General features: G+C 45.6%; 1 protein-coding gene across 1 annotated transcript; it reads left to right on the forward strand.

The window, feature by feature from the left end:
• Window positions 1-293: 293 nt before the first annotated feature.
• On the forward strand, window positions 294-19882 carry LOC308638431 (cytochrome P450 2B1-like; the record flags this gene model as incomplete). Its single annotated transcript, XM_081275873.1, has 9 exons — window positions 294-464; window positions 8286-8448; window positions 8590-8739; window positions 10192-10352; window positions 13258-13434; window positions 13890-14031; window positions 15297-15484; window positions 16544-16685; window positions 19701-19882. The coding sequence occupies 9 exons, from the start codon at window positions 294-296 to the stop codon at window positions 19880-19882; spliced, it is 1476 nt and encodes a 491-aa protein (XP_081131999.1).
• Between the last annotated feature and the right edge of the window lie 4127 nt (window positions 19883-24009).

Genomic DNA, 24009 nt, shown 5'->3' on the forward strand with positions numbered 1-24009 from the left:
CTACAGAAGATGCAAACACACACACACACACACACACACACACACACCCCAGCAAGCCCCTGCCCCATGCATTGTGGTATCACTTTCCCAGATTCCCTGCCAACATCTAGGGAGGGGGCGGGTTGCGGGATCAAGCACTCAGCACCTTTCTGCTACCTTCACACTATGGACAGTTGGACAGTGATGGGAGGGAGGTGGGGAGCAGATGGGGTTGCATAATGGGGTGGGGAGGAGGCTCAGGATAAAAGGTCCAGCTGAGGCTGCAGCTGGTGGACGGCAGTCAGACCAGGACCATGGAGCTCAGTGTCCTCCTGCTCCTTGCTCTGCTCACAGGCCTCTTTCTTCTGCTGGTCAGGGGTCGCCCAAAGGTCCATGGCCACCTCCCACCAGGCCCCCGTCCTCTGCCCTTCTTGGGGAACCTTCTGCAGCTACAGAGAGGAGGCTTGCTCAATTCCTTCCTGAGGGTGAGACAGATGGATGGGGCCCTGCGGTGGGCTGGTCGCTGCCTCTGTACTTGGGGATCCCTCAGCAGGAAGAGCAAGGCCTCCTTCCAGCTCAGGGGTTGGGTGGATGGCTGGTGTGAAGGGCTTGGAGCCTGAATCTTGATGGAGAGTGGTCAGATGGCCAGAGGCATCCCTGCTCAGCTGGAGCTGTGCGAGGGGCGCTGTCCTCGAGGGGGCGGGTGGCCGTGCAGTGGTGTGTGGATGTGAGCCACAGTGCAGACCACCTTAGGTGCCTGCCTATCCCTGGAAGAGAGGAACAGAGTGGCACCAGTCCAGGGGATATCATTTCTGCCAACAAGAGGGAGCAGAGGCTGGCCCGAGTCAGGGCTGGGATGGAGGCAAGGGAGGGAGCGTTTGCCCCTAAGAAGCATGATGTACCACACTAGGGGACACTCTGCATTACTTACCAGGCTCTGTGTCACTGCTTCAATGTAAGATTTCAAGGTTAATTGTTTACTTATTAATAGCTTATGAGTATCCATGACCCCACTTTCCAGTGGGAGAGCTGGAACCCTCACAGTGGCTCCCAGCTCCTCTGTCCCTTTCCCTTGGCCTGCAGACCACACTCCTGAATCTGGGGCCCATTTTGTTGTTGTTGTTGTTTTGTTTTTGGTAACAGGTACTGAATTCAGGGGTGCTTAATGACTGGACCACATCCCCAGCTCCTTTTTTAATTTTTTTTTAAATTTTGAGACAGTGTCTAAGTTGCGTAGGGGCTCCCTAAGTTGCTGAAGTTGGCTTTGAACTTGCCATTCTCCTGCCTTAGCCTCCTGAGCCACTGGGATAACAGGTGTGCTCCACTCACTGTGCCCGGCTCTGCCACTGCACCCAGTTCATTGACCCCCCCATCTTTAACGGAGTTTTCCCTCCCTGTAGTCCTGGCACCAACTGTGGCCACACTATCAGAATTTGCTGCGTGCTCCAGCTCTTGGTCTCTCTCCACCTCCTGTCTTCACGAGAATTGTTGATATGATCAATAATCCCAATTCTTTAAAAATTCTGAAGGAAGTTAAACTGACCAGGAAATTTTTATCTGCCTAAAACGAGTTTTTAAAAAAGTCTTGATGGCTGTCGTGTCAGATAGTAGAGTGTGTCAGGAAGGTCATGGAAGGAGATTTCCATATCGTGTGGGGAAGGCCGGAGGCTGGTTGATGTCGAAGCCCCCCGTTCCCTATGAGATTCCACAGTTCTGAGTATCCTGTGTGTTTTATGGAGACAGTCTAGAATGTCCATAAATGCTGTAGCATGCAGTTCTCATTCGTTGGAGAGTAACATCCTGTCACAGTGACACAAGGGTGTGACATCTTGTCCCTGCAGGGGCGATGTCTGGAGATAGTGAAGGAGATCACTGCTGGTGAGACAGTGTGGAGTGGCCTGGAAATTACTGCCAGCAGCTGCTCTGAAGAGGTCAGTAGTTACCTGTTCCCACCTGTAACTACTGTGATTAAACAATTATCCAAACCTAGTGCCCTGAATATCTGGAACAGTGGCAGGTTCAGGCAGATAAGCTGCAGGACCTTCCCTTGAGGAGTTGACAGTCTGGTTTGGATATAAAATAAATTCAAATGTTAATTAGATAAAGTTAAAGTGTCCCCTGGGTGGCACTGAACAAAAGCAATCAAATAGGACACTTAAGATCATTTTGTGGTCCAGAATAGGTTTATTCTGTAAGAATTGAGCAGAGCCTAAAAACTGCATGGAGTTAAGATTAATGGGGAAAAATGCCATTTCTGAGGGTGTTGGGGGAAAAGGGAAGAAGGAATAGACCCAGGAGAATGAGAGTGTGACATGGATAATAGAGAGGAGATAGGTGTGCAATGATGGCAGCTTGGGGAGGAACTAGCTAAAGGCAGCAGTGAGAAATAAAGTGGTCCATCTGGCCAGGCAAGATAGTCTCCTGGTATCTTAGTCTGTTTCCTCTTGCTAAAATAAAATACCTGAGGCTGAGTACTTTATAAAGTAAAGACTTTTATTTAGCTCACAGTTTTGAAAGGTGACACTCCAAGATCAGGCAACTTCATCTGTTCAGCCTCTGGTGAGGGACCCCTGAGCTGTGTCACAACATGGTGGAAACAAAGAAAGGGAAATAGTCACATCCAGAAGAGGCAAAGTAAGAAGGGTGGCTTCACCACAATCTCAAGAACTAACTCACTCTGTGAGGCCAGCATTATTCCCCCCTGATGGGGGGTGCCACCGTGAGCTAATTTCCTCTCACAAGGGGCACCTCTTCAGGTTCTGCCTCCTCTTAACACTGCTATACTGGGGACCAACCTGATGATCCCACAGCCCATGAACTAGGTAAGAAACCAGGGGCAACTGCTCCAGATAGAAAGAGCTCTGAATGCTGAATGCTGGTGAGCTCCAACGGTGATCCCCAGAAACAACCAGATGGATCTCTCGGGCACATTGTGTGGGAGGTCTGTGGCCTGATCGAACCACGGATGCTTACAGCCTTATAAGCTTGGAGCAGTGCAGTTCCAGACTGCTTGGCTCAACTCCATGCTGAGAGGTCTGGGGCTTGTTGACATGACCCTTGGAATAGTCTTCCAATGCTTCTGTTTGTGGCTCAGGAAACCTGTGGCTGCTTTCCAAGGCAACTGTGGTGCAAGGTAACTGTGTGGGCTTTTGTCCACATGGGAGTGTTACTAAGATCATCGATGTCTTAATGATGATGAAATTCAGCTGGTCAGAGGGAGAGGAACAAAGACAGACTATAGCTGAAGGGATTCTGACCGTGGAAATGTACAGGGAAGTGTTCCCCTGGGGAGCACGCTCCTGGGGGGTAACAGGCACCCTGTTTCCCACCCTTGGAATGCCCTGTAATCTCTCTGAGGATCTAATAATTTAGTTAATATGTGTGCAATGTCTAGCTGGTGCAATGCTCTGAGAAGCCTCTGTGTTAGAGCCTCATCAAGCCTTGACCTTGATTGCAAGCACATAGCTCCTGGGAACAGAAGTACTTGTTTGCTTGATAACTACAATGTTTCACTAAGAGCTGCCGGCCTAACAGTAAATTCAGACAATGGACTTTCTTGAGAACTACACAAAGCTCCTAATATTACATATTGTAACTGTAGAATGTAACTACAGAAGAAACAACCTTACTGATATGCTAAACAAGAATGTAGTTATGGTACTAATGACCTAGTAACCTATTGGTATAAATAAATGTGGCTGCTTGGACAAAGAGCCACTCTGTCACTTTCCTGCCTCTGCACCTTGTCTCTGTCTCCTCTTTATTATTATTCCTTACTTACAGCCTCTAACAACTATTAACATTTTCACTTTAAAAATCAACTTTCTAGCTTTTAGTTGTAATTTTATAATGATGCTTTAAGATTTCTATTAAAATTAACAAGGTTATGGCTGGGCACAGTGGTACACACCTGTAATCCCAGCATCTTGGGAGGTTGAGGCAGGAGGATCCCGAGGTCAAAGCCAGTCTCAGCAAAAGTGAGGCACTGAGCAACTCAGTGAGACCCTGTCTCTAAATAAAATATGAAATAGGGCCGGGAATGTGGCTCAGTGTTCAAGTTCCACTTAGTTCAATCCCTGGTACCTCCTCCCCAAATTAACAAGGTTATGAATTAATTTGTCTAGTTAGCTTTTGTTTATTTGGGGCTCAGAGTTTCAGAGGTCTCAGTCCATAGATGGCTGACTCCATTGCTCTGGGCCCAAGGTGAGGCAGCCCATCATGGGGGAAGGGTGTGAGAAGGAAATCTGCTCAGGGCATGGTGGGGTCAGGAAGTAGAGGAAAGAGGGGAGAAAGCAGGGGAAGGGACTGCAGGGCTGATGTACCCTTCCAGGACATGCAACCAGTGACCCACCCCCTGCAGCCATACCCCACCTTCCTACAATTACCCATTCAAGCTAGGACATGTCGATTAGCTCACAGCTTTCATAACTGCATCATTTCACCTCTGAATATTCCTGCATCAACAGGAGATTTTGAGGGATGGTTCATATCCAAACCATAACATATGCTGTTCTTCTGGGGGGTTATTTCAGTATCATCAAGCCCACCCCTCCTTTTTTTGGTACAGGGGATTGAACCCAGGGTTTCTCTACCACTGAGTCACATCCTCAGTCCTTTTGAAGATTTCTTTATTCTATTTCTTTATTTATTTTGAGACAAGTTTGTACTAAGTTGCTTAGGACCTTGCTAAGTTGCTGAGCCTGGCTTCAGCCTGGCTTCGAATTTGCAATCCTCCTGCCTCATTTCCCAAGTTGCTGAGATTACAGGCATGTGCCACCATGCCTGGCATAAAAAAAGAGACAAAACCAAAAATATAAAAGCAACTTTTGACACAAAACACTTATTAGTAATAAGTGGTCTTTTATGCAGTATCCTTTTGATGAGGACAATAGCTATTTATTTTAAAATATTTTTTAGTTGTAGACAAACACGATACCTTTATTTTATTTATTTTTATGTGGTGCTGAGGATTGAACCCAGAGCCTCAAATGTCCTAGACAAACACTCTGCCACTGAGCCATGCCCCCAGTCCAACAATAGCTATTTTAACTTTGAAACTTGATTGACTTATTTTATGTCACCACCCCCACCCCATTTTATTTTTCTTTAGTCTGATCTGTTTCTCCCATTCTCTCATCTGTTCCTTCACATCTGTTTAGGGCATCTGGGTTTGGACACATGTTGGATCCCCATTCTTCATTGTAGCAAAGATTTCAATTTTCTTGCAGGAAGAGCTTGTGGGAAATCAAATAAGGTCTTTTTAGGATTCTGGGTGGCTTGTCCTTTGGCTGTGGTTGATATAGGAGTAGCCTGCCTCATTTTGGGGGAGTCTTACATATCCAGTCAAGCATCATTGTCCTGGGAATATCTTCCTGATCCCCAGATGTGGCGCTGGCTTCAGGCTGTCTGGCATCCTGGGGGCCATAGACCCAAGCTGATTCTCTTACTGAGTTTTGTCCTATAGGCAGAGGCTTCAAGCGCATATTATTTCATTCTAATTGTTTTCCATGTATCACAAGGGATGAGGCAACAATTAGTCCCTGCTGGATACAGACCCCCCCCCCCCTTAATCTTAAGACTTCCTAGACTCAAGAACTATAAGAAGTACGTCTTGCCAGTTGTAGTGGTGCATGCAAGTGTGTAATCCCAGCAGCTCAGGAGGCTGAGACAGGAGGATTGCAAAGTCAAAGGCAGCGTTGGCAACTTAGCAAGGCTGTAAGCAACTTGGTGAGATCCTGTCTCAAAATAAAAGTCCATGGGGATGTGGCTCAGTGTTTAAGTGCTCCTGGGTTCAATTCCTGTACAAACAAAAACAAAAAGAAAAAAAGTACTCTGTTCTCTCTGTTTTATATAAATTATACAGTCTCAGCCATCCTGAGACTTGATAAAAAAGAAAAACAACCAAAACAAAAACATATAAGGCCTTGTGAGGTAGCTGAGCTATGATTGACATAAAGCAGTGTGATATTTTAGAAAGTGCTGGGAGATAGTTTAGATCACATGGCCAGGAATACACATGGTCCTGCTTTGTTTCTGGTACAGACCCTGAAAGAAGCAGAAGAATGGCACCAGGGGGAGCAGTGGTGTCCAAAGAACCTAAACAGGAACCAGCTCAGGGGACAGCACGGAGGTTGATCAGAGCAAGCAAGGGGCGAGGGGAAGAAGTCAGAGAAGCGAGAGACCACAGGGTTTGCAGCTGGGAAGACCAAGATGGAGACTGTGGTGTCATTCTCAGTGACATGGGGAGAGTTGGGATCCTAATCAACTGACCCTTGGTAGGCTTGCTCTGATTTGGAGAGCTGTGGATCCATTTTCAGGGGTGTAAGAATGGGTTCAAGAAGCCAGTGAGGAGGCTTTGCAGAGACCAGTGCAAGACATCTTCATGTAACCTCAACCATTTTTATGATTTCTGACTCAAGTTGTTATTGAAGTTGAACATCATTATAACATGTGCACAGCTTGCCGGGTGCAGAGGTGCACACCTGCAGTTCCAAGCTCCTCAGGAGGCTGAAGCAGGAGGATTGAAAGTTCTAGGCCAACTTTGGCAATGTAGTGAGACTTTGTCTCAAAATAAAAAATAAAAAGGTGTTTCCCACAAGACTCTCCTCCCTCAGCCGCCAGCCCCCTTCCCAGGACCCAGCCACTAAGGGGTCAATGCACAGCTACATCTGGGGATGTAGCTCAATGGTAGAGCGCTTGCTTTGCATGTGTAAGGCCCTGGATTTCACCCCCAATATCGCCCCCTACCCACAACAGACATGATGTGCACAGCGCAATGAGTTTTAATCAGTTGAACACACTCATGTCACTGACATGCAGACTACATAGCAACAGGGCTGGCCCCCAGGACACCTCTCTTGGTCCCTTTCTTGTGACTATCCTCCCACTATCTGGAGACCATGAGGGCCTGGTTTTCTACATTTGAACTTCACGTAAATAGAAGTGAATGTAAACAAAATGTGCTTTTGTGTCTAATGTCTGTCCCTCAGCATTCTTTCTGTGAGTTTCACCAGTCGTTGGTTGTAGCTGTATATTTTGTTCTTTCTCTTGGCTCCATAATATTCCATTGCTAAGCATCTGTCACCATGTATTTATTAATGAAAAGCCACCTATGAAGGTTCAGATTGATTTTTTTTGAGGGGGATACTGGGGATTGAACCCAGGGGCACTCAGCCTTTTTATATTTTATTAGGAGAGAGGGTCTCGCTGAGTTGCTTAGGGCCTCACTAAATTGCCGAGGCTCACTTTGAACTCATAAACCTCCTGCCTCAGCCTCCTAGGCTTCTGGGATTACAGGTGGGTGCCACCGTACCTGACCAGATTGACTTTCTGGTGAAGACATGTTGACTTGTTATGGGGCAGGAATTTGAGGTTAAAGTTGCTGAGAATGTGCATGTTTGGCTTCAACAAAGACATTGGCCTCCATAGCTGTGGGTTCTATATTTATAAATTCAACCAGTTATGGGTTGAAAATTGTGTAGAAGGGGCTGGGGTTGTGGCTCAGTGGTAGAGCACTCGCCTCACGTGTGTGCGGCACTGGGTTCAATCCTGAGCACCACATAATAAACAAAATAAAGATATTAAAAAAAGAAAATTGTGTAGAAAAAAGTTATTGAACATATAATAGGGTTTTTTTTTTACACTTTTCTTTAAACAATATAGTACAAAAACTATTTACATAGTATTTACATTCCTCCAGGTTTATCAGAAATCTAGAGATGATTTAAAGTACATCGAAAGATGAACATTTATTATATGCAAATACTACACCATTTTAAGTACTTAACTTTAGCATTCGAGGGGTTTTGGTATTCCAGGGACATCCTGGGGCCAGTTCCTGTGGATGCCAAGAAGTGACTGCACTGCCCAGCAGTTTCCCAAGTGGCTGATACGATGGCTTTTACCATTTCAGGAGCACGGCTAGAAGGCCGTCACTGTCCCTTCGCGTCTGCCAAGTGGGTGGGTCAGAGTCATCCTCTCAGGAAATGGTCAGGAGGCAGAAAGCAGTTGGGTCACAGGAAGATTCTTTGAGAGGCGCAGGAGATGTGGCCAGACTCAGGGGTACAGGCAGGATGGCATTAGAAATACTGAAGCATGTGGATGCTTGGGGCCCAACCAATCAGAGTGGACCTGCCCGGACTGTGCATTGACCCTTTAGTGGCTGGGTCCTGGGAAGGGAGCTGGTGGGTGAGGGAGGAGGGTCTTGTGGGAGACACCTCTGGACCAATCTGCATCTAAGCATTTCATGGTTAACAACGGAGGTGTGCACGGACTAACATCAACCCTGGTGTGGATGTGCTTGGCAGCTTCGAGAGAAATATGGCGACGTGTTCACCGTGTACCTGGGACCAAAGCCGGTGGTCATGCTGTGTGGGACAGAGGCCATACGAGAGGCCCTGGTGGACCAAGCTGAGGATTTCTCTGGTCGGGGAACACTGGCCATCACTGAGCCAATCTTCCAGGGATATGGTGAGGACCTAGAAGTCCCTGGGATGGGGTGGGATGGAAGATGGGACCTGGGAAAGTGGAGTCTGAGAAGGGAGGACAAGGGGAAGGGACAGCCAGACTCCTTCCAACTTCCTCTGCAACCCGCCTCTCCTACATCTCCAGGTGTGACCTTTGCCAATGGAGAACGTTGGAAAACCCTTCGGAGATTCTCTCTGGCCACCATGAGGGACTTCGGGATGGGAAAGCGGAGCATTGAGGAACGGATTCAGGAGGAGGCTCAGTGTCTGGTGGAGGAGCTGAGGAAATCCAAGGGTGAGGCCTAGGGATGCACAGGAAAGAAAGACAGTGAAACAGAGAGGGATGTGGGGTGCACAGCAACAGAAAGAGAGGTACACATGGGCAGAGAAAGAAGGGCAGAGACAGACATAAAGAAACAGAGAGATGGGAATGGAGATGGAAATGGGAAGTGAGAAACCAAGAAAGTTAGGGAAAGAGATGTGAAGTTTTTAGCATCCAAGACAGACTAAGTGATTAGCTTGCCTTTCACTTGTGTTCAGGGAAACCAATTTACGGATTGATCCATGTGTCAAAGTCAAAATTAGGACATGTAAAAGAAAGGAAAGAGAAACAACAGATTGGCAGACATGGAACATAATGAACTGTGTTTTTCTTTCCTTGGGTGACATGCCAGCAAGCAAAGAGGCAGGGGCTGTGTTCTGCTCTGGGGCAGCCCCAGGACACTTCTGATGATTTTAGATTCTTGATAATGTGGTGTGTAGGTGGCAGGCCCTTTATCAGCATGTCCACCTCATTTATACCAGGCCTTCATCACCACTCTTAGCAACACTTCTCAGGAGACTCTGAGACATCTAGGTGGAGCCTGGAAGGAGTGACAGGGACAGAGAGACTGATAAGAAGGAATGAGGAACAGATTGACAGAGACAGGGAAGGAGAAGGAGACAGTGATGGAAAAAAAGAAAGAAAGAGAAAGATGAGAGAGAGACAGAGGGGAAGAGAATGAGAGAGGTAAAAAGAAAGGAAGATAATTGGAGACAGAAAATTAGAGGGACAGACAGACAAACCTCAAAGAAAGGTCTGCAGAGGAATGAGCGAAAGCAGGTGAGATCCAGAGACAGGGGTTGTACTCACCTGAGGTTCCTGGGATCCCAGCCCCCTCCTTCCCGGCCTCAGAGACCAGGACTGCACCTGCCAAGCACAGGCCTCAGGGAGAAAGTGAAGAATGATTCAAGCAAGACCAGAGAACCCTCGGGGTGCAGAGAAGACACTACCTGGGTGTGGGAGTGAGGGGTGCAGCCATCGGGGCTTCTAAACCTGCACAAGGCATTGATGGAGCTCTGCTCTGCAGTCCTGCCCCAAGGACTTGACTCTAGGAGGTCACACAGTCAGAGACGGGGGCCAGATGAGAGGCAGGGGAGTGGCCAACAGCACGCTCTGTCTCTGGGTCTGAATGCTACCCTCAGGAAGGAGAAGCTGTGCAACCTTCCATTATTCGACCTGGCTATCCAACTGTAAAGTGGGAGGTAATAATAGAAGAGCATCTTCCTTACAAAGTTTTGGTGAAAATTGATTGAAAGAATATGTGAGTTATAAGAGTGGGGCCTGACAGTCTGTCTAGTGCAAGCTGTTACAAATATTCTTTTATTTTGGAGCAGCGGTGGACAGTCACAGAGAGATGGGGCAGCAGCCAGATTGTCCCCAGGCTCTGGAGTCTGTGACCTGTGACCTGCCACCTTCTCCTCCTAGGAGCCCTCCTGGACCCCACCTTCCTCTTCCAGTCCATCACTGCCAACATCATCTGCTCCATCATCTTTGGAGAACGCTTTGACTATAAAGACCGAGAGTTCCTGCGGCTGCTGGACATGTTCTATCAGTCATTCGCGCTGATCAGCTCCTTCTCCGGCCAGGTCAGTGGCAGGAGGAGAAGAGGAGAGGGGGACATTCAGGGAGGTGGGAAAGGATGGTCAGCTCTGGGGGCAAAGAAATGATTTAGGGCCGAAGAAGGACAGAGACCACACGGAGAGAGAGGGATGTTGAGTCCTGGAGGGGAAGAGAGGGAACGGAGTAGGAAGGTTGAAAGAAAGGAAAGGGAGGGAAGGGGAGGGAGAAACACAGGGTCAGAAAGACTAAGAAACTAGGGCGTGGCTGTTCACGGACAGGCTCAATTGATATGGTCGAAGTGGTCATTTACTCAAAACTCTCTCCAGGTTCAATGCAGTCCCCATCAAAAGGCCAGGTGTTTTAATCAGGTTTTTTTTTTTTTTTTTTTTTTTTTTTTTTGCTGCTCACTAATGTATCTGACCAGAACAACTGTAGAGGAGGAAAAGTATTTAAGGGCTCAGGGTTTCAGAGGTCTCAATCCATAGACAGCAGGCTCCATTGCTCAGGGCTCCAGATGTGACAGGAGCCACAGGCAGGAGAGTATGGCAGAGGGAAGCAGGTCACATGGTGATCAGAGAGCAGAGAAAGACTCCACTCTCCAGATACAAATATATACCCAAAGCCACACCCCCAATGTCCCACTTCCTCCAGCCACACCCCACCTGCCTCTCGTGACCATTCAGTTAATCCCACCACGGATTAATTCACTAATTAGGTTAAGGCTATAACCCAATAATTTCTCCTCCAAACTTTCTTGTGTTGTCTCACACATGAGCTTCTGGGGGACACCACATCTAAACCATAACACCAGGTGATATTCTCTGCAGAACTAGGGAAAACAGGTCTAGAATTAATTTGGAAGAATAAAAGACCCAGAATTGCCAAAGCAATAATGAATTAGAAGAGCCACAGTGGAGGCTTCACAATATCTGGTCTCAAATCATACTGCAGAGACAGAAATGAAAGAGCATGGTCTTGGCCTTCCAACACTCACCAAGACCAGTGGAACAGAATGAAAGGCACGAGACAAATCCACACAGACACAGTCACCTGATCCTTCACAAAGGTAACAAAAATATATGTTGGAGAAATTTAACAAATGGTGCTAAGTAAACTGGGTATTTATATGTAGAACACTGAAACTCGATTCCTATCTTTAGCACACAAAAATCAACTCAAAGTGGATCAAAGACCTAGGAATTAGAGAGGTAACTTTGCAATTGCTAGAAGAAAACTTAGGGGCAGAAATCCAACATATTGGCACAGGCACCAACTTCCTTAACAAGATCCCTAAAGCTCAAGAAAGGAAGCCAAAAATCAATAAGTGGGATGCCACCATATTAAAAAGTTTCTGCACAGCAAAGGACATTAAAGAGTATAAGAGAGGGCCTACAGAATGGGAGAAAATCCCTGCCAGGTACTCCTATGACAGAAGATAAATACCCAGAATATATTAAAAAACTCAAAAACAATACCATCAAAATAACCAAGTTGATTAATGGGCAAAAGATCTAAATAAACACTTTTTTCAAAAGAAGAAATAAAAATGGCCAACAAATACATGAAAAAATGTTCAACGTCCACAGCAATCAGGGAAATGCAAATGAAAACTACATTAAGATTTCATCTGACTCTAATCATAATGGCAATCATCAAGAATACAAATAATAATAATTTCTGGTGAGGATGTGGGGAAATAGGTACACTCATATATTTTTGGTGGGAATGAAAATTAGTACAACCACTTTGGAAAGCAGTATGGACATTCCTCAAAAGATTAGAAATAGAACCACCACATGAACCAGATATCCCACTCCTTGGTATGTATCCAAAAGATCTAAAATAAGGATATTATAGTGGTATGTAAATAATAATGTTTATAGACGTGCAATTCACAATAGTCATATTATGGGTCTAGCCTAGGTGCCAATCAACAGACTAAGATAAAGAAAATGTGGTATCTATACACAATGGAGTTCTACTCAGCTATAAATAAGAATGAAATTATGCCATTTGCAAGAAAACGGATGGATGGGAGAAATTAAGTGACATAAGCCAGATTCACAAAGTTATGGATTGAATGTTTTTTTTTTCTTGTATGTAGAAGCCAAAAGGCAGGGGAGAAGAGATTAAAAATGAGGTGTCTCTCAAAAAAAAAAAAAAAGAAAAAAGAAAAAAGAAGAAGAAAGAACTGGGTGTAGTGGTGCACATCTATAATCTCAGTAGCTCAAGAGGCTGAGGCAGGAGTATCGTGAGTTCAAAGCCAGCCTCAGCAACTTATCCAGCCTGAGTCACTTAGTAATTCAGTGAGACCCTGTCTCTCCATGGTTAAGTGCCCCTGGGTTCAAACCCCAGTACCAAAAGAGTAGAGGGACAAGATTGGGAGGTATGGAGAAGGGGAGGATTGGGGAAGTACTGGGGGCTAAATAATGTTAATTCTGTGTACAAATATCATACAAGGATTCATGTATATATAAATCATGATGTACTAATTAAGATAATAGTAGAACCAACAGAAAAAGGATGGGCAGAGTAGAGCAAGTGGATGGGGAGGGAAGGGAAGAGAAAGGAAAGGTACTGGGGAATGAAATTGATCAAATTAGAGTATGTGCATGTATGAATATGGCATAGTGAATCACACTGTTATGTACAATTACAAGGTGCCAAAAATATTTTTTTAAAACCAAAAAGGAAAAGAAAAAAGCAAATGAGGGCTTGGGAGAAAAAAGGAAAAAAGAGAAGACAAAGAGACTGGGGATAGAGATTGATTCTGATGAGGGGTGGAGGAGGGAGAGGGTGAAGAAGAGAAGGGGTGGGGGGGGGAGAGAGACAGAGGTTCCCCACAGAGGGGTTGGGGCCCTGGATGGCTGCCCTCCACGTGACTTGCTAGCTAAGCCCCTGGAATTCCTCAGTGCCCCTTCCTTCTTGCAGGTGTTTGAGTTCTTCTCTGACGTCCTGAAGTACTTTCCGGGCACCCACAGGCAAGTCTACAAGAACCTGCAGGAGGTCCTCACCTTCATCGGCCACAGGGTGGAGAAGCACCGAGCAACGCTGGACCCCAGCGCCCCCAGAGACTTCATCGACGCCTACCTGCTCCGCATGGACAAAGTGAGGCCTGGGGCGGGGAGGTGGGAGGGAAAGAGGGAGGTTGGAGGAAAGGGGTAGGCAGGGGGGAGGGGCGGGAAAGATGGAGGAGGGGGAGGAGCTGGGGGGGAGGAAGACCAGGGAAAGGAGGAAGGGGACTGACATGAGAGGGAGAGGGGAAGGGCGCTGGGTGATGGGGACACACAGGGACCAAAAGAAACAGGAGAAAAGACCCTTAGAGGCAGGAAGAGACTGGGGACAAAAACTAGAAACAAGCCAAAGAGACAGAGAGAGAGAGATACCAAGCCAGGCAGAACCATGAGGCGGAGGGAGAGAGAGAGACTCGGGCTTGGCCCTGCTGAGACCTGGGGACCCCCGGGGGGGATACCCAGAGACGGGGGAGGGGCCTGGGGGGCAGGCGAGTCCCCAGTGGGCTCCAGGCCCTGACCTGCCCTCCCTCTCCACACCTGTGGGCCCAGGAGAAGTCCAACCTGCAGAGCGAGTTCCACCACAAGAACCTCGCCATTACCTTGCTGTCCCTCTTCTTCGCGGGCACCGAGACCACCAGCACCACTCTGCGCTATGGCTTCCTGCTCATGCTCAAGTACCCTCATGTGGCAGGTGGGCCCGGGAGAGCGTGTAGGGAGGGTCCTCTGATCTCCTCCTGGCTGCAGAGGTGGGGCTGGGGTCCTCCATGGATGAGAGGCACCCTGACTTCTGTTTCAACAATGGGCAGGCTCAGGAGGTCTCCTGCTGAGCCAATGCTGTTGGTGATTGGGTCAATGACAAATCTGACAATCTGTTCTTCCAGTGCTTTTCCCATCTACCATCCAGCTGTCCATCTTTTATTGATTAATCCACTTGTATATTCACTGATCAGTTCATCCATAATTCATCCATGGACAGTTTCATTCTTTTATTTGGATTAATTCATTCATGAGTTGAATGGACTGTTGGTCACTGATGACTTGGCTCATTCATTCATTCACACAACACCCACCCATTTTTTATTAACTGGGTTTCATTCCTTTAACCTTCTATCAACCATCTTCTTATTCATCCCACATCCAGCCACCCATCCATCCATCCATTCCTTCACTTATCCACTTAATGATGATTCATTTATCATCCCTCATTTATCATTCCACCCACCCCTTCATTTATTCCTTTGTTTTATCAGACATTCACTAATTTTATCCATGCACATGGACATGGCCCCATAAATCCAACATTTATGTGATTATCAATTCATTAGGTTCATTGCTTTATTTGCCAAAGAATCGTTTCTTAATTGATTCTTTATTCCATCTATCAGTTGATAAGCTGAATATACAATACATTCATTTGTTTGCTCATTTCATTAATTATCAATCTTTTCATTCAGGAATTGATCTGTTTGATTGATTTATGCATCCATTTCTTTATCCACTTGCTCATAGATTAATCCATTGATCTATTTCACTGTGATTTTCCTGAGGATTGAGTGTGGTGTTCATCTGTAATGAACACACATGCACACAAATACTGGATCATTTTCTGTTCATCTTTGAGGGTGAAGTTTTGACAGGTTCTTAATGTGGAGTTATTAATCTAAAATTCCTTGTGAAGTTGTGGTGGATGTGGGATGTGTGTGCACGTGTGCGTGCTGTGTGCCTGCAGGGTTTCTGTGCATATAGGAGACAGTTCATTATATTCATTGAATTTGAAAGGGTTAGAATTCTAATTCTTGTTGCTCTCCTCTCATCACCCCAGCTGATTGCTCTGAAGTATATCAATGATGTAAGCTTTTGCCCTAGGATTTTCCTGGCTCACTAACCCACGGAAAACAGTGTCACTGGTGAAATGCTTATGTGAAAAGAGGCTCATGGTGCCCCTCTTTGGTGCAGAAAGGGTCCAAAAGGAGATTGAGCAGGTGATTGGCTCACACCGCCCACCAGCCCTTGATGACCACACCAAGATGCCTTACACGGAGGCCGTCATCCATGAGATTCAGAGATTCGCAGACCTCATTCCCGTTGGTGTGCCTCACGTAGTCACCAAGGACACTTATTTTCGAGGGTTCATCATCCCCAAGGTGAGAGCAGTGGGCTCCATGGCTCTGTGAGAGCGTGCTCTGTTTTTTGTAGCCTACAGTCTCAACCTCTTGTTTCCATTTTTGTTTTGTGTTATCAATTTGTTAATTGTGTGTGAGAGCTAGGGAATGGCAATATTTAGAAAATGTTTTTACTACTGCATTATAGTTATACATAACAGTGGGCCTCATGATGACATAATCACTCACACATTGAATATAATTTGGTATAACTTGGTCACATGGTGATTCCATTGCCCTTTGCTTCCTTTTAACCTCTCCTCTTCCCTCCTCAGTTTCCATTCCTATACTCTACTGGTCTTCTTTATGTTTATTTGTTGTTGTTGTTCTTTTTTTCACTTTGGTGCTTTATAGATATACATAAAGGTGCAATTCAGTGTGGTATATTTGTGTACGTGCATAGCATAATTTTGTCAATTTGATTTTGCAGTTCCTCCCTTTTCAGTTCCTCCTCCGTTCCCTTCAATCTCCTTCCTCTACTCCACTGATCTGCTCTCTGTGTTCATGGGACATGCCCCCCCCACACTTATTTTCCTTCCTCTGCTCTAGCTTCTGCATATGAGAGAAAACATTCATCCCTTAACTTTCTGTTTCTGGCTTATTTCACTTAGCATGAATGTTCTCCAGTTGCATCCATTTACCAGCAAATCACACAATTTCATTATTATTTATGCTAAGTAAAACTTTATTGTGTATATATAAGATATTTTATTTATCCATTCATCTATTGATGAGCATCTGGGTTGGTTCCATAACATGGCTAGTGTGAATTATGCTGCTATAAGCATTGATGTGCCTGCATCACTATAGCATGCTGATTTTAGTTCTGTTGAATAAATACCAAAGAGTGGGATAACTTGATCACATGATTCCATTCCTAGTCTTTTGAGGAATCTCCATATTGCTTTCCAAAATGGTTGTAGTTTTCAGTCCCACCACAATATATGAGCATACTTTCCTCCCACATCCTGGCCAGCATTTATTATTACTTGTATTCTTGATAAAATGGCAGTGTCTCTTGATCTTTCAACCTTTCCTCAGAACACTGAAGTGTACCCCATCCTGAGCTCTGCTCTCCACGACCCGCATTACTTTGAAGAACCAGACACCTTCAACCCTGACCGCTTTCTGGATGCCAACGGGGCACTGAAGAAGAACGAAGCTTTTATCCCCTTCTCGGCAGGTAGGCTGGACCTGGGATCCCTTCAAAGACACCAGGGGCAGGTCCCATCTGCTCCTTGAGACACACAATGATAGGTCTTTGTTTTGTGAGCACTCAGCATATTCCAGTTGCTTTACCTGTACTGTCCCATTGCATCTTCACTACCACCCTGCCAGGAGACTTGAGAAGTGACATTATGTCCCAAGGCTCGCCTTGATGAGCAGGACCTTGGGCAAATGTTGGAAAATCTCTAGACCTGAGCAAAGTCACCTTCTTTTAAAAATGGAGCAACAACTAAAAACTAATGCAGCACTGGGTCCAGGGGACGAAAAATAATGTGTCAAACAAATCACGTAAAGACACAGATCCTGCCCAGGAAACTTGTAGTTCAGCAGCTGAGATAGACATTCATCAACCAGTCCCCAATAATCATCCAATTAAATGATTTAATGTCCCTCCTGGGCTAAGAACTTCCAGACACAAAGTATACACTAACAGGGTCAAGTATTATCATTAATCAGGTATTGGAAGCACAAAATAGGAAATACTAATTTTGGTGGGTAGGTAGAAACAAAAAGCTCACCTGAGAAACTCGTTTCCAGTCAGAGGCCTGGTGGGTGAGTGTTGATCAGCTACTGAGAAAGAAGGTTCCAGGTGGAGGCAATAGCAGGGCCGAGCCAGGTGGCCCATGAGAGCAACTATAAGAAGCGCTAGGTGTAGATTAGGAAAGGGGCTGAGGGTGAAGAGCTCAGATGGTGGAGCCTCGGGGGCTGGAGAGGAGTTTGCTCTGATGCCTGAGCATGGGGCTGAGGAAAGTCTTGGACACACTTGTCCCTGTTCCCACTCTCTATTATGGCTTGGTAAAAGAAAATTTTAGACAGATTAAATTTTGTAGAATTAATTTTAGCTAAGTAACACTTCATGAATTGACCACATCCTGCAGTGGTGAAGATTTAGAGAGTTCCACCCAGCTGCATGGGCAGGTAGCGTTGCCATCAGAAAAAGGAACGAAACAGCAGAAATAGGTGGGTTAGTCTGGCTCCCTGCAGCTGCCTTGGATAGATCTGAGTGGTTTGCACCCTGCAATTGGCTGAAGCACAGTGCTGGGATTGGCTGAGCCTTGGTTACTTGTTCCAAGAATGTGCTCTCATGTTCCACTGCCCTTTGGTTAATATGAAATTAGGGTGCAGTTTACTCAGTGGGGTTTAGATTAGATTTAACTATTTAACTTGAAAGCTCCACCCAAGGAAAACTCAACATCTAGGTTCCTCGTCTTTGGGGAGGAAGGAAGGCCCCAGAAACAAGTTCCTAATTATGAGTTTCATCAGTGACATCAGTGGCCCAGACTCTGGCTCAGCCCCCAGTTCTGTAGAAAGTGGTCTTCTGGGTCCTTGTTCTGTCTTCAGTGAGAGCAGGGAACACATGGGGTGGTGGATGAAGGTCAGCTCCCTATCCAGTAGCCCTGTCCTAAGTTTAGGGAGAGCCAGAGACTTAGAGGAGTAAGGACTGAAACAGAGCTAAGCAATGGAGAAGAGATGGGGACTAGACAGAGAGAGGGACAGAGACAGGGAGATCATGGCAGAGGAGACAGTCTGTTAGAGACAGAGAGTGAACCTGAGACCACAGAGGAAGCAGAGAGAGAGAGAAGTAGAAACAAAAAGGAGAGAAAGAATAGCAGCATCAGGAGGAGAAGAAGGCGGGACAGTGGAGGAAGAAGAAGAAGAAGAAGAGACAGAAAAAAGAGAGACAGAAGTAGAGAGGTATATTTAGAGGGATATGAAAAATATGATAGGGACATAAAGGTATAAATAGATGAGAGAGGTAGAATAGGCAAGGAATTTAGATGGAAGAAAGTGAAAAGAGAAGAAAATATAAAAATGAACATAGAACAGTGTGTGTCATGTGTATTTAATGACAAGTATAGACTTTGCCTCAACAGAAAGAGGCACTGAACCAAAGAATGTGAGCATCAAGGAGATATCAGAAGGTGTCCAAACAGAAAGACAGTACTAGGAATGGGGAGGGTGTGCTGAGTGGGAGACAACAGGCCTTAGCTTGTTCTGGAAAAATCTGGGTCACCGAACCAGTTTCAGCAGAACCTGCCCAGAGATCCACCCTGAGTACTTCCAAGGTCCCATCTCCTGACATCTGGAAATGCCAAAAGAACACAGACCCCTTGCCAGACGCATCCACACAGGCACAACTTTGCAGCAGCTTGAAAGGTGCAGGGGATGCCTGGAATCCGGTCCTCCACTGGGCCTTCCCAGGGCGGTCAGCCACTGGGCCTTCCCAGGGCTCTCAGTTTGCAGATGAGGAAGGACTGAAGCACCTGGGGGCGCTCTGCGTCCCTGCCTGACTTTTCAGGCCCTCTCTGCCTCCTTCCTCTCTAAGCCTGTGGTCTGCAAACAAGAGGGGGTTTTCCAAACCCTTCTGAGCATCCATCTAGGGAAGCCATAGAAACCCTGCTCATGGGCATTGGTCCCATTCACAACTTTATGAATAATTTTAAGGGAATTCTTGGAGCTGGTGGATTTCAGGTTAAAACTAGAAGAAAACCCAGAGACAGATGTAACACAGAGTGCCAGAAACACACACAGCCATGTTCCTAGATGCAAGACTACTAATCTAGGATTCTTAACAGAAGCCACATGTTAGTCTAAGAGTTTCTACAAATACTAACTTTACCTGATAGGTACTGTTCTCATATGAGAAGTGAAAAACACTAAAAAACGTCAGAAATATGTGCTCACTGAACCCACATACCTTGACACACCCAAGCACAGATTAGTCCTTATCTCCTATGGGGCCACTGAACCTTTGGTAATCAAACAAAAACTACATTTTCTTTCCAACAAAATGAACATGGGATAAGATCTGTACCTCATTTCAGATTTGGGAACTCTCTAAGAGTCCACACTGAATATCAGGTTAAAGGTCAAGCCTGTGGAAATCCATTGCAGTGCACAGGTGCGTGGGCTTTGGGGTGTGGTGGGTACACTGGTCCTGAGCCCACACGGTGATCCTCTGTGCCCACAGGGAAGCGCATCTGTCTTGGTGAAGGCATCGCTCGCAACGAACTGTTCCTCTTCTTCACCACCATCCTCCAGAACTTCTCTGTGGCCAGCCCCGTGGCTCCTGAGGACATCGACCTCACTCCTAAGGAGAGTGGTGTGGGCAGAGTAGCCCCAACATACCAGATCTGCTTCCTTCCTCACTGAATGGGCCGATGGAAGAGGGCTGAAAGATTCCAGGGTTATTAAGTTCCCCTTTTTCTTTGAAAAAGTAGGTGATGAGTAGTTATCTTGAGCTCCTGGATTCTTGTTCTGAGGGCATAATACCCTGTTGTCACAAAAGAGGACTAATAGAAAAGAGAGCAGTCCAATAATATACCATGCAGAACATTTCAGTATGTTTCCAGGATTAAAGCCATTTAATTCTCAAAGTATTTGATCAGCTAAAGAGATAGGATCCAAAAGATCATCATATCTTGAATATGATGATGTAACTTCAAAAGATCCAAGCTGTTATTATTGTTCTGCCAAATACCCAATAGATCGTTTTTAACCTTCTCCCAATCCCATTGGGAAGCACTGTATTTGGCAGCAGTAACATACACGTATTTATAATCGGCATGACATTAGAGCCTTTCCTTGAACTTTAAAGTGGAAAGCTCATTACCAATATTTATGATAGTAGCTTTTAAAGCATTTAGTTTACTTTAAATCTTTTCATCAATGTTTATCTGATTCTGAAGAGCTTTAGAAGTGTTCTGAGCTAAATTATTAAGAAAATCTGCATGCTGAATATTTTGAGATATGGCCACCAAAACTGTGACTGCAGAAGCAATAAATGAAACTAAGGCAGCCTCTTCAAGTATTGTGAGTCCAGGAGCTGGCTTAGGTCTAGTTAACTGGGCATGTATTTGCTGTAAGACTTGAGAACCAGCATCAGCCAATTAATATCACCTAATATTTTTTGAAAATCACTAAGGGTATGTAACCCTTTAACTCTTATTTGTAAGTTTTGAGGACTGTGTGTCCTTCTATTATATTACCTACATACTGAAAAAGAGATGTCTTGCACATTTTCAGGTGCTATGCACAAACACATTGCAAGAAGTGAAGTTTCTAACTGGGCAAAAACTTTTAAAAGTACATCTCAACTAGCATAAGCTAAAAGTATGTCATCCATAAAATGAATAATATGTGCATCAGTGAATTTTCCCTTTACAGGCATGATAGCTTGTGCCAAAAAAATTTTGACAAAGGGTTGGACTATTATACATACCCTGAGGTAACACCTCCCCACAATATCTCTTAACTGATTTCTTAAAATTTATTGCTGGAACACTAAAAGCAAATTTTTCATAATCATCTCGATGCAAGGGTATAGTGAAAAAACAATCTTAGATCTACCACCATTAGGTGATAATCAAAGGTAATTGCTGTAAGAGAAGGAAGCCCTGGATGCAAGGCTCTCATGGGCTCAATAACACAATTAATTGCCCTAATATCTTGAAGCAACCTCCATTTAGCAGACTTCTTAATCACAAAATCTAGTGTATTCCAGGGACTAAAAGAAATTCAATATGGCCAGCCTGAAGTTGTTCCTAGACAAAAATATTGACTATTTTAAGTTTCTCCCCTGTTAAGGGCCACTAACAAACCCAAATTGGCTCTTCTATAATCCAGTTAATCTTTTCTGCTGTGTTTTGGGCTGGGAAGGAAATCAGTGCAAAACAGCCAAAAAGTTTGATTGGGTGAATTAACTTGTCTTCTCTGAGAAGACTGAGTTATAGGTAAATACCTTTATTGTGAATTCCCTTCAAATTCCCTAAGAGAAATAAATCCCTGATTAAATATCTGAGGTGATACAATAGTGTTAATTATTAGTAACAAACCCAGGCTGCTCAGAATATCTTGACCCCATAAATAAAAGTATCCAAGACATAGGGTTTAACGATTCCAGAATTACCATCTTTATTCTCCCACTGAAGGTACTGAGCACTCTAATCAGGTTGATATATTTGGCCAATCCCTTCTAAGCTGGCAGGTGCAATGTGTAAGGGCCACTTCTTTGGCCAGTACCTGCTAGAAATGACTGATTTGTTTGCTCCTGTGTCAAGAACACCTGTGAAATTTTTATGGTTGATTTTAAGATCCAATAGTGGGCGCTCCTGTCTAATCAAGTGGGTCCAATACGCCTGGTCAGGGGACCTGGAAGTTGGGATTTCACCTGGACTGTTCGCAGAGTGGCAAGGCAAGAATATTATTTGTGCTATCACATTCCTTGGAGACAGCTGAATAATGCAATTTGTTTGAACTGTAACCTTAACCTCTCCTTCAAAATTTGCATCAATAACACTTGGCAATACCTGAATTCCTCTTGAGTTAATTTGCTTCGTCCTAACACTAAACCTGGTCTAGGAACAACTTAGCAATGGAACCACTCGAAACCAGCCTGGACAGATCCCATCCATTGGCATGTCCTTGAGGGACATGTGACACATTCCAGGGCTTTCCTCATGGAGCTGTCTCCTGGCAGCTAGTGGCCAATGGGAAGCTGGCTTTGGGACTCAACAATGAGAACTAAACATGTGACCTGCACAGTGCCTGCCTTCCCTGGGCTCCCTGTAGCCTCTGAAGAGTCACTTGGAGCTCTGCCAAGGTAGATTCCTGGCACAGCCTCCTCCACCAACCATAGAAATTAAACAAACAAAATAGTCTGTCTTGTAAGGGGAGCAGAAGAGCAGACAGCAGGCATAGAGGGACAATGATTCTGTCCAGCTTCCTACTCTTCATTGTCCTCATTACCCTCTTTCTTCTCTGGGTCTGGGGCCACCTGCCTCCTGGACCCTGGCCTCTGCCCTTCCTGGGAAACATTTTGCAAATAGACCCTAAAGGCTTTCTCAAGTCCTTCCAGGCGGTGAGATGGAAGGGGTAAGGAGGAACAAGGGAGGGAGTGGGTGGAGGGGAAGCCGCTCAAGGCAGCAAGATAGTTGAAGGTGTAACTTGGGGTGGAAGTCTCCAGACCAGCTTGGGAATTCTCTTTCAGCCATGATCTGGCTCCATAGGCAGGCATAGAAGCTTCTGGAGTCCATAGGAGAGAATGCATAAAGGTAGGATAGACCAGAGGGGGACATTCTGATAGACTTGGGACTTTTGAGTAGTGGTCCTGCAGTGGGGACAGGAGAAGTCCTGGAGACTCAGTGTGGGGAGTATGATTCATAAAATTCAGAGCTGAGAAAATTATCGAGACAGTGGAGACAAAGACCACCTGGGGAAGGACATGGTGTGAGACTTGGATGAAGCTACAGAGGTCAAGTTTGGGTTCTTCCCTGATGGGGTTGCAGGAAGCAGGGCTCAGGTTCCATTGGAAGAAGTGGTCCATGTGTCAGAACAGAAGATCCTTCTCTTGGGTTCGATAGTGAGATCTGGACCCTGTGTCCACAGCTGCGGGAGAAATATGGGGACGTCTTCACAGTGCACCTGGGACACCGGCCAGCTGTCATCCTGTGTGGATACGAGGCCATGAGGGAGGCTCTGGTGGATCAAGCTGAGCCTTTTTCCGGCTGAGGGCTCATTGCCATCACTGACTCCATCTTCCAGGGAACTGGTGAATGGGGCACAGGGTGGGGACTGGGGTGACCTGGGAATGCATAAGTCCTCCCAACCTGCCTTCTGTGCCCCATCAATCAGGTGTGAGTTTTGCCAATGGAAAGTCTTAGAATGTCCTCCGGTGGTTCTGTCTGACCACCATGAAGGACTTTGGGATGGGCAAGAGGAGTATTGAGGAGAGAATCAAGGAGGAAGCTCAAAATTTGGTGGAGGAACTGTGGAAATCCCAGGTTGAGTCCCTGGACATGGGTCCCATAGGGGCAGGGAAATGTGGATGCAGAAAGAGAGGAAAGAGGAAGAGAGTGAGAAAAGTTCAGGATACAAAGAAACATCTAGAAATAGAAATTTCAAGGAAAAAACCTTAGAAATGAAAGAGCCAAAGATATAAATAGAGCCAGGGTAGACATAAAACATTAGTGAGGCAATGGAGAGGGACATATGAAAGACCGGGACAGAAAGAGAACCGACAGTCTCAGAGAAAGAATTAGAGACAAGAAAGACAGAGAGACACAGATCTACAAAGAAACACAGACCAAGAGAGAAACCAAAAGAATAAGAGACACAGAGAGGAAGATGTACAGAGAGAAAAGCTTAGACTCAAAGGCCAAGTGATAGATGGACTGACTGTCCAAGGGACAGAGAAACCAACCTCACTGTGAAGATGGTGCCAGTCAGGTCAGAGTCACCCAGGAGGACAATGTAATGCAGGGGACATCCAAACCTCCATT

The sequence above is a fragment of the Spermophilus citellus genome, assembly GCF_964194105.1.
Source record: "Spermophilus citellus genome assembly, chromosome: 18".
NCBI lineage: Eukaryota > Metazoa > Chordata > Mammalia > Rodentia > Sciuridae > Spermophilus > Spermophilus citellus.